General features: G+C 67.1%; 3 protein-coding genes across 3 annotated transcripts; 2 read left to right on the plus strand and 1 right to left on the minus strand.

Moving 5' to 3' along the window:
• Positions 1-57: 57 nt before the first annotated feature.
• On the minus strand, positions 58-2,136 carry LOC135403756 (uncharacterized). Its single transcript, XM_064638060.1, has 5 exons — positions 1,713-2,136; positions 1,426-1,486; positions 1,261-1,349; positions 1,043-1,173; positions 58-703 (listed from the first exon to the last, which is right to left on the minus strand). The coding sequence occupies exons 1-5, from the start codon at positions 2,134-2,136 to the stop codon at positions 494-496; spliced, it is 915 nt and encodes a 304-aa protein (XP_064494130.1). The 3' UTR covers positions 58-493.
• A 53-nt stretch (positions 2,137-2,189) lies between these two features.
• On the plus strand, positions 2,190-4,085 carry TMED4 (transmembrane p24 trafficking protein 4). The gene is made up of 5 exons (XM_064638061.1): positions 2,190-2,424; positions 2,911-3,011; positions 3,223-3,348; positions 3,461-3,607; positions 3,697-4,085. Exons 1-5 carry the CDS (start codon positions 2,205-2,207, stop codon positions 3,844-3,846), a joined length of 744 nt encoding a protein of 247 aa, XP_064494131.1. The 5' UTR covers positions 2,190-2,204; the 3' UTR covers positions 3,847-4,085.
• A 115-nt stretch (positions 4,086-4,200) lies between these two features.
• On the plus strand, positions 4,201-9,734 carry DDX56 (DEAD-box helicase 56). Its single transcript, XM_064638056.1, has 14 exons — positions 4,201-4,425; positions 4,794-4,955; positions 5,228-5,388; positions 5,560-5,730; positions 6,278-6,368; positions 6,596-6,840; positions 7,396-7,509; positions 7,917-8,087; positions 8,167-8,261; positions 8,336-8,409; positions 8,579-8,668; positions 8,770-8,875; positions 9,031-9,128; positions 9,544-9,734. Exons 1-14 carry the CDS (start codon positions 4,201-4,203, stop codon positions 9,622-9,624), a joined length of 1,884 nt encoding a protein of 627 aa, XP_064494126.1. The 3' UTR covers positions 9,625-9,734.
• Positions 9,735-9,750: the final 16 nt, after the last annotated feature.

A 9,750-nucleotide genomic window follows, 5' to 3' on the forward strand; every position in this document is an offset into this window, starting at 1 on the left:
GCCACCGCCGCCCCCCCGTGCCCTGTCCCCGGTGCCACCCACGCCACGGGCACCGCGCTGGCCTGAGCATCTTTATTGCCTCAGCGGCGCAGGGGGGAGGACGGCGCTGTCCCCGCGGGGATGGCACTGTCGGAGGTGGTGGGAGGGTGGTGGCACCAGCCCGGGGGTGAGGATGTCACCGTCCCCATGGGGCTGGCACCATGCCCAGGGCGAGGATGCCACTCTCCTGGGGAGGATGCCACCCTTCCGAAGGGGATGGCACCATCCTGGGGGGATGGCACCTACCCTGGAGTGAGGATGTCACTTTCCCCAGCGGAATGTCACCTTCGCCAGGGGGCTGGCACCATCCTCGGGGTGAGGATGTCACCAACCTGGGTGGGGATGTCACCCTCCCCAAGGAGCTGGCACTATCCTGGGGGAGGTGCCATTGTCCCCAGGCTGAGGACGTCCCTGTTCCCAGTTGGGAGTGTCCCCACGGCTGTGCCAGGGGGGCTCAGCAGAGCTGGAAGTAGAAGTCGAGCAGGTGGGTGGCATCGTGGCTGCGGGACAGCGCCAGGGGCTGGTGGCCCCGGGCAGAGGTGCAGAGGAACCAGCCGGGGTTGGCAGCGGACTCGAAGCGCCACAGCCCGTCCTTGTAGGAGCGGAAGAAGGTGAAGGCGGCCGAGGCCTCCCCGGTGTGGGGCAGCTCCCGGATGTCCACGGCCTGTGGGGACAGAGGGGTCACCCACGGCCTGGGGGCAGCACGGCAGGGCTGGCACCCACGGCCAGCAGGGGACACGGGCACTGTGCCACTGGGGGTGCGGTGGCACCGTCCCCACGATGTCCCATCCCCACAGTCCCTGTGTCCCCACCCCACACCGTGCCATCCCTAAGGTCCCTGGGTCCCCATCCCTGCAGTCCCCATGTCTCCACCCTTGTGGTGTCCCCATCCCCATGGCATCCCCTTGGCATCCCTGTCCCACAGTGTCCCCATCCCATGGTGTCGCCATCCCTTTGGTGTCCCCTCAGTGTCCCCATGCCCCTGTCCCCGTGTCTGTCCCACCTGCAGCTGCAGTGCCGGGGTGGTGCTGGTTTTGGGGTGGCTGGCGAGGCAGCGGGTGCCGTTGCGGATGCCCAGGATGACGGGGAGCCGGGTGGGCTCGAAGGCACGGTTGGGCACCCAGAACACCTTCTCTGGGGGGGTCACACACCCAGGGGACCATCAGGATTAGGGTCAGGGTGCCTCACCACCCCCATGTCCCCCCCATGCCCCCTCATCACCTTCCAGGGCGGCGTTGGCCCCTTGCAGGTGCCCGGCCAGCAGTTGGTCATCCCGCAGGTACAGCGACTTCTGGTTCACATCCCAGAGCCTGGGGGGGCACAGACAGCGGTGTCACCCTCTGCCACCCCTCAGGGTCCCCGAGGGGTGCCCCCCGCCCTCCTTACCGGTACTGGAACACCTTGGTCTGCAGGGTGGGTGCCTGGCAGGGGGAGAAGGCTTCAGCCTCTGCGCAGAGGAGGAGGAAGAGGGAGAGGGTGAGGGCGCTGGCCATGGTGCTCCGGAGCCGCCCTGGCACCCTCTGGCACCCCAACACCGGCCCAGCACCCCTGCCCTTATAACCCCCTCGAAATGCCAGTGCTGCGGGGGTGGGGGGCTCCCAGTGGCGTAACAACCACCACGGTTCCGCTTCCCCTCCCGGCCCGCCGAGCCCTGCCGGGGTCCCCACTCTCACCCGCGGGACCCCCCACCCTACTCATGCTGCGGGACCGTGAGAGGGAGGAAGGAAGGAAGGAGGGTGGCGGTGGTGTTGCCACACTGCTGGGGAGGGAGGCGGGGCCCTCCCCTGCCCAGCGCTGGACACCTCGGGGGGGTGACACCCGAGGTGAAACATCGAGGGGGGCGACACAGGGACATGACAGGGGGTCAGTGCGACCCCCGACTGGCCGCAGCGGGTCTCGAACCCATAGATTCCCCAGCGAGGGAGCGGCGCCCTCCCTGTTGCGCCACCGCGAGGGGGCGTCGTACGCATGCGCAGTTAGGAAGGCGGGAGGCCCACAGGAGCGGCGTGGGCAGCGCTGAGTGGCTCGGGGTGGATAGCGCATGCGCAGAGAGCGAGGTGAAGCCTCCATGCACGGGCAGGGCGGTAAGGGCACCATATGCGCTTGCGGAATGCGGGATGTGAAGCCCCGGCGCAGGCGCAGGGCGCTAAGTGCGGGAGAAGCGCATGCGTCGCGTGCGCCGTGAGGCGGCGGCTCATGCGCAGAGCGCCCCCGCGGGCGGCAGCGGCAGGGCCATGGCGGCACTGAGGGCGCTGAGCGCGGCGGAGGCCGCGCTGTTGCTGCTGCTGCTCCTCGGCTGCGGCGCACACGGGCTTTACTTCCACATCGGGGAGACAGAGAAGCGCTGCTTCATCGAGGAGATCCCCGACGAGACCATGGTCATCGGTGCGAGGGGAGGGGGCACGGCAGGGACCGTTGTGGCGGGGGGGGAGAGACCACCGGAGACTTGGGGGGTAACGGGAAAAACCACTGCGGATTGGGGGTAATGGGAGGGACCGTTGGGTACTGCGGGGGGGGTGAGACCACCGGGATCTGGGCGGGGGGGACAGGAGGGACCACTCCGTACGGGAGGGGACGAGGAGACCACTGGAGACCGGGAGGGGCCACCAGGTGCTTTTTGGGGATGGGAGAGACCACCGGGATCTGGGAGGGGTCACCAGGGATGTCACGGGAGCGACCCCCGGGCACTGGGGGGGGCAACATTGGAGACCACCGGGTTGGGGGGAGGGCGATGGGAGGGACCGAGAAACCCCCCAGGTGCGATGGGGAAGGGCAGGAGGAACCCCTGGGAAGGGGGATGGAGGGGCCGGGCTGGGGGGCACTGGGATGGGAGTTGGACCTTCCCCGACCCCGTGTCCTCCCCGTTCCCAGGGAACTACCGGACACAGCTGTGGGACAAACAGTCCGAGTCGTTCCTGCCCTCCACTCCCGGGCTGGGCATGCACGTGGAGGTCAAGGACCCCGACGGAAAGGTGGGCACCTCCAGGACAGGGCAGCGGCCCTGTCTTGGTGCCCTGGAGTGGGTGACAGTGGCCCTGTCCCAGTGTCCCAGGGTGTGACAGTGGCCCTTTCCCAGTCCTGGGGGCGTGACACGCCCCCCATGTCCCCAGGTGGTGCTGTCCCCGTGGTGTCACAGTGGCCCTGTGGGTCCCTGGGCTGTGTGTGACACTGTCCCTGTCCCAGGTGGTGCTGTCCCGCCAGTACGGCTCCGAGGGTCGCTTCACCTTCACATCCCACACGCCGGGGGAGCACCAGATCTGCCTGCACTCCAACTCCACCCGCATGGCCCTGTTCGCTGGGGGCAAACTGGTACTGCTGGGGCAAACTGGGAACACTGGGGAGGGCTCCCCAACCCTAGGGGGGGTTCTCTGCCACCCTGTGCCACCCCCTGAGCCCCCCCTGACCCCTTCTGTGCCTGCAGCGGGTACACCTGGACATCCAGGTGGGTGAACACACCAACAACTACCCCGAGATCGCGGCCAAGGACAAGCTGACAGAGCTGCAGCTCCGGGCACGGCAGCTCCTGGACCAGGTGGAGCAGATCCAGAAGGAGCAGAACTACCAGAGGGTGAGCAGGGGGTTCTGCAGGATCACCCAGTTGGGGGGATCACCCAGTTTCCCCCCCTCTCTGACCCCCTTTCCCCATTTTTGGGGCAGTACCGGGAGGAGCGGTTCCGCATGACGAGCGAGAGCACCAACCAGAGGGTGCTCTGGTGGTCCATCGCCCAGACCATCATCCTCATCCTCACCGGCATCTGGCAGATGAGGCACCTCAAGAGCTTCTTTGAGGCCAAGAAGTTGGTGTAGCCACCCCAAACCCCTGAGAGGCTCCCCCAAATCACCCAACACGCCCCAAAGGGGGGATCCAGCCCGCCCTGGGGGACTTCCACAGACCTGGGGAGGGACCTTTGCTGCCTGCTGGGACCCTGGGGATGGTAGACAGGTTTGGGGGGGCCCTGCCTGCCATCTGGGAGGGGGGAACCCGCCCCCTACTTGGGGGAAAATAAAGATTTTATTGGGGAAAATAAAAGGGTTTTTTGTTTCAATGGGGCTTCCTGGTGCTTTTTTGGACTGAGGAGGGAATCTGGTGCTGCAGGAAGCCAGGGTGGGGGTTCAGCCATCCAGCTACCTTTCTACAGTGCGTTTTCCCCCTCCTGGGGAATGAATCCCCCCAAAAAAGACCCCTGGGACAGGGGGGGACAAGGTTTCAGGGGCTCCTCCAGCCCCGAGCATTCCTCCACCGCCAGGGGGCGCTGCGGCGCCTGCCTCCTCGGCGGCGCTCTGTGCACACAACCGGAAGTGTCTGTGGGCGGGGCGGCCAAGATGGCGGCGGACACGGCGGCGTCGGGCTTCGAGCACATGGGGCTGGACCCGCGGCTGCTGAGGGTGGGGGGGCCGGGGGGCACGGGGGGGGAAAACAGGGACCTTCGGGACACGGGGAGGGGTCCACGGGAGGGGACCACGGGGAACGAGGGGAGGCCTCGACGGGGCTGAGAGGGTTTTGGAGTCCCTGGGGATCCCGACCATGGGGAGGGAGTGTCTTGGGGGGGCATTGGGGACCCCGGGTTTTAGTGGGGATGTCTGTAGGACAGAGTGGGACAGTGAGGTCCCCCGTTTTGAGGAGGGGGTGTCTGTGGGCCTTGGGGGGCACTGATGACCCCACCGTGGGGAGGGCGTATCTGGGGGGGTTTTTGTGTCCCCCACCATGGACAGGGCTTGTCCTGGTCCCTGTGGTAACCCCAGTGTCCCCCCAGGCGGTGGCAGAACTGGGCTGGGCAACTCCCACGGCCATCCAGGCCCAGGCCATCCCCCTGGCATTGGAGGGCAGGGACCTGCTGGCACGGGCCAGGACGGGCTCCGGGAAAACAGGAGCCTACGGGCTGCCCCTGCTGCACAAACTGCTCAGCATCAAAGAGGTGAGGGCATGGGGGGCACGGGGGATGGGGGGGTATTGGGCATCCTGGCAGTGGGGTCATGGGGGCACTTTGGGGTGGGGGGCACCATGGGGCATCCAGGACACGGTGGGCTCTGTGGGGCACAGGGGTGTCCTTGGTGTCCCTGTTCCCCCGGTGTCAGTGCTGGTGCCCACAGGCTGTGTGGGCACTGGTGCCCTCGGGGGGTGCAGGGCTGGGCTCTATGGCACACGGGGGGATCCCTGTGTGCCCCAGTGACAGCCCCTGTCCCCCAGGCGTCCCCGGCGCTGCCCCAGGCCGTCCGTGCCCTGGTGCTGGTGCCCTCGGCGGAGCTGGGCCGGCAGGTTGGGCAGACCCTGCGCCAGCTCTCGGCCTTCTGTGCCCGCCGGCTGCGTGTGGTGGACCTGTGCTCACAGAGCGACCCTGCTGCCCAGAGGTGAGGGACCCCTGTGCCCTGTGTGCCCCCTGACCCTCCCTGTGCCCCCCTGTGCTCACAGTGACCCTGCTGCCCAGAGCTGAGGGACCCCCTCTGTGCCTCCCTCTGCCCCCCGACCCTCCCTGTGCCCCCTGAGCCCCTCAGCCCTCCCTTACCCCGTGTGTGTGCCAGGCCCGTGCTGATGGAGCAGCCTGACGTGGTGGTGGGCACCCCGGGGCGGGTCCTGGCCCACCTGGGCGGGCACAGCCTGAGCCTGCGGCACTCGCTGGAGCTGCTGGTGCTGGATGAGGCCGATCTGCTGCTGTCCTTTGGGTTTGGGGACGACATCAAGGCCCTCCTCTGGTGAGGGGGCACAGGGGGTGTGGGCGGCATGGACAGGGCACATGGGAGCAGGGATGGGGGTACTGGGGCCACTGCTGGGGGTGGAGGGCATGGAGGGCAGTGCCAGGGGTTTGGGGGCACTGAGGGTTTGGGGGGCACTGCTGGGGTGGAGGGCCACAGGGGGCACCAATGGGGACATGGGGGGCAGGGGATGGGAGCATGGGGGGCTCTGCTGGGGGCACTGCCAGGGCTGGGCGAAGCAGCAGGGCTGGAAGGGGTGGAAGGCACAGCCAGGGGATTGGGAGACACTGTTGGAGGTGGAGGTTGTGGGGGGGGCACAGCCCAGGAGTTTGGGGGGCACTGAAAGTTATGGGGGCACCACCTTGGGTTTGGAGGGCACTGCTGGGGTTTGGGGGACATTGTTAAAGCAGGGGGACTTTGGGGCACAGTGAGTTTTGGGGGCATTGCCAGGGCTGGGGGGCACAGGGGGGCTCGAGAGGGGCAGCAGAGCATCACCAGGCCTGGTGCCAGGGGGCCTGGGGGGCACTGAGCCCCCTGTTCCCCTCAGCCACCTGCCCAAGATCTACCAGGCCCTGCTGGTGTCGGCCACATTCAACCCCGAGCTGGAGGCGCTGCAGGAGCTCGTGCTGCACAACCCCGTGAGGAATGAGGGGCTGGGAGGAGTTTGGGGCATCCAGGGGGAGGTTTGGGGGCTCTGAGGGAGGTTTGCAGGATCCAAGGAGGATCCAGAGCGGGCACAAAGATGGGAAAACGCCGGGATTTGGGAGCACCGCCCCCCAGGAGCAGATTTAGGAGACAGGAGGAGCCCAGAGGACCCTGTGGGTGCCACAGCCCCCCCGTTTTTCCCCGTTTTCCCCCGTCCCAGGTGCTGGTGCTGCCCCCGGAGCCGCGGCTGCCGGGCCATTCCCAGCTGCAGCAGTTCCAGGTGCGCTGTGGGACGGAGGAGGACAAGTTCCTGGTGCTCGTGGCGCTGCTGCAGCTGCGGCTGCTGCGGGGCCGGGCCCTGCTCTTCGTGGGCAGCCTGGCCAGGGCCTTCCGCCTCAAGCTCTTCCTCGAGCAGTTCGGCATCCCCGCCTGCACCCTCAACTCCGAGCTGCCCGCGGCCTCCCGGTATGCCAGGGGCACCGGGGGGGCCCTGGGGTGGCCCTGGGGTCACAGGGGTGTCCCTGAGGTGGTGACGGGGTGCCCGTGAAGGGTCTCAGTTTGGGATCCCCACCTGCACCCTCAGCTCCGAGCTGTACATGCTGTCCCCATATCCCAGAGGGCAGGAAAGGGGCCTGGGTGGGGTGGGGTGTTCCTGGGATGGTGGGAAAGAGGGTGAAGGGGATAATGGGGTGCTCAGGGATGTCCACGAAGGAGATCAGTTTGGGATTCCCACTTGCTCCTGGTATTCCCAAGGAGATGGTGGGTGCCTGGATGGGGTGGGGGTGTCCCAGGTGAGTTGTGGAGTGCCAGGGAAGTGCTGGGGGGGATAAGGACACTGTGGGGGTCCCTGGGAGCTGGGTGGTCACGGGGGGGTTCCTGGGGACAAGAGGGTGTCCCTCGGGTGCCAGGGGAAAAGGCGGATTAAGGACACCCCGTGAGGAAGGACAGGGGTCCCTGGGGGTGTCCGGGGGGTGTCACACGAAGGGGGGTGGGCACACTGAGGGTCTCTTCTGTCCCCAGGTGCCACGTCATCGCCCAGTTCAACCGTGGCCTCTACGACTTCATTGTGGCCACCGACGAGGAGGGGCCTGTGGAGACCCCCCAGCGCCAAGCACGGAAAGGGGGGACCCCGGGGTGAGCACGGGGGTTGGGGGATGTCACCAGGAACCCATTAGTGCCACCAGTGTCCTGAGGGTGGCACCAGTAACGAGGGGGTGACACCAGGGACCTGGGAGTGCAACCAGTGCCCTGAAGATGCCACCAGGGAGCCACTGATGCCACCAGTATCACATGGGTGACACCAGTGTCCTGTGGGCATCACCAGGGACCTGGGTGGCCACCAGTGTCCCATTCCTGTGCAAATGTGTCCCCCTTGGGGGGCTCAGGGTGTCCCTGTGACCGTGGCCTCACCGTGCCCAGGATGTCCTTGTGCCCAGGGGATCCCCTTTCCCAGCCTCCCTGTCCCCATATCCCAGATGCCCACTTGCTCTGGGTGTCCCTCCTGAGCCCCCCCAACCCCTGGTGTCCCTGTGTTCCCCCAGGAAGGGGAAGGGGAAGGCCAAGGACAAGGGGAAGGCCAAGGACAAGGGGAAGGCCAAGGCCCAGGACCCCGAGTATGGGGTCGCGCGGGGCATCGACTTCCAGAACGTCTCGGCCGTCATCAACTTCGACGTCCCCCCCACAGTCGAGTCCTACATCCACCGTGTGGGCAGGTCTGTGTGGGCACTGGGGGGACCCCAGGGGTGCCAGGCTGGCCGTGGTCCCACCCTGTGTCCCCCCTGCACCCCCCAGGACAGCCCGTGGTGACAACCCTGGCACAGCACTGACCCTGGCGCTGCCCGAGGAGCACGAGGGGCTCACCCGCATCGAGGATGCCCTGGCAGGAGGTTTGGGGGTCCCTGTGCCACCTGGGGGGCTGGGGGACACTGGGGGACTGGGGTGATCCTCTGTGTCCCCTCAGAGAACGGGCAGTCCATGCTCCAGCCCTACAAGTTCTGCATGGAGGAGATCGAGTCGCTGCGCTACCGCTGCCGGGTACGGGGGGCACCGGCGGGGCTGGGGGGGACAGGGGGCTGCTGGTGGCACTGACGAGGTCCTGGCGACACCAGGGGGGTGTTGGTGGTACCAGGGAAGGTCCTGGTGACTCGGAGGGGGTGCCAGCATGGGAGTGGCACCCTCTGACCTCACTGTGCCCCCCCCAAAGGATGCCATGCGCTCGGTGACCAAGCAGGCAGTGAAGGAGGCGCGGCTGCGCGAGATCAGGGACGAGCTGCTCAACTCCGAGAAGCTCAAGGTGACCCCGGGGGGCTCGGGGAGGGGGTTTGGGGGTCCCTGGGGGGACACAGGGGGTCCCTGGGCGGTACCAACTTCCCCCCCCTCGTTGTCCATGGCCAGGCCTATTTCGAGGACAACCCCCGGGACCTGCACGTGCTGCGCCACGACAAGCCCCTGCACCCGGCCATCGTGAAACCTCACCTGAGGAACGTGCCAGACTACCTGGGTACGGGGGAACGGGCAAAAACGGGGCACAGCAGGGGCATGGGGGGAGAAACGGGCAAAAATGGGGGGGATTGGGGGAAAATGGGCAAAAATGGGGGGAATTGGGGGGAAAACGGGGCGGAAGGGGGACAGGACTAACCCCCAGTGCCCCCCCAGTGCCCCCCAGCCTCCGGGGCATTGCCAGGCCTGGCCCCAGGAAACGAAAGGGCCCCCGAGTGCTCCGAGGGCCCAGTGCCCACAAGGGGAAACCTGCTGTGAGTGACCCCCAAACCCCCTCCCTGAGACCCCAAATCCCCTCCACATCCTCTCCCTGAGACCCCAAACGTCCCCAAACACCCCTAAATCCCCTGCACAGACCCCCAAATCCCCCTCACTCCCCAGAATTCCTCCTGAACCCCAAATTACCCCCTGGACCCCCAAATCCTCCCTGCAAAGCCAAAACACCCCCAAATCACCTCCACTCTCCTAAATCCCTCCTGAGCCCTCAGCCCCCCCAAAATCCCCCAAATCCCCCCTTGCTCCCTGAAATCCCCCCAAATCTCCCCACTGCACCCTCAAATGCCTCCCCACTCCCTCAGCTCCCTCCCCTGAACCCCAGAATGCCCCCAAACACCCCCAAATATTCCCCCTGAGCCCCCTGCAGATCCCCTCCCTGCTCTTCTTTTCCAGCGCCGTGGCACCGGGAACCCTCTGCAGAGCTTCAAGTTCTCCCGGCGTGGTGCCAAGGGCCGGGCTGTGCCCACCCCCTGACCCCCCCGTGCCCTTCTGGGGGCCTGGGGGCTGTGCTGTGCCCCCCTGCATCCCCCCAGGGCCCGGGGGCTGTGCTGTGCCCAATAAAGGTGCCAGGGGGCTGGTTTTGGGGTGCTGTGTGTGGGC

Source organism: Pseudopipra pipra, chromosome 28 (assembly GCF_036250125.1).
Source record: "Pseudopipra pipra isolate bDixPip1 chromosome 28, bDixPip1.hap1, whole genome shotgun sequence".
NCBI classification, from domain to species: domain Eukaryota; kingdom Metazoa; phylum Chordata; class Aves; order Passeriformes; family Pipridae; genus Pseudopipra; species Pseudopipra pipra.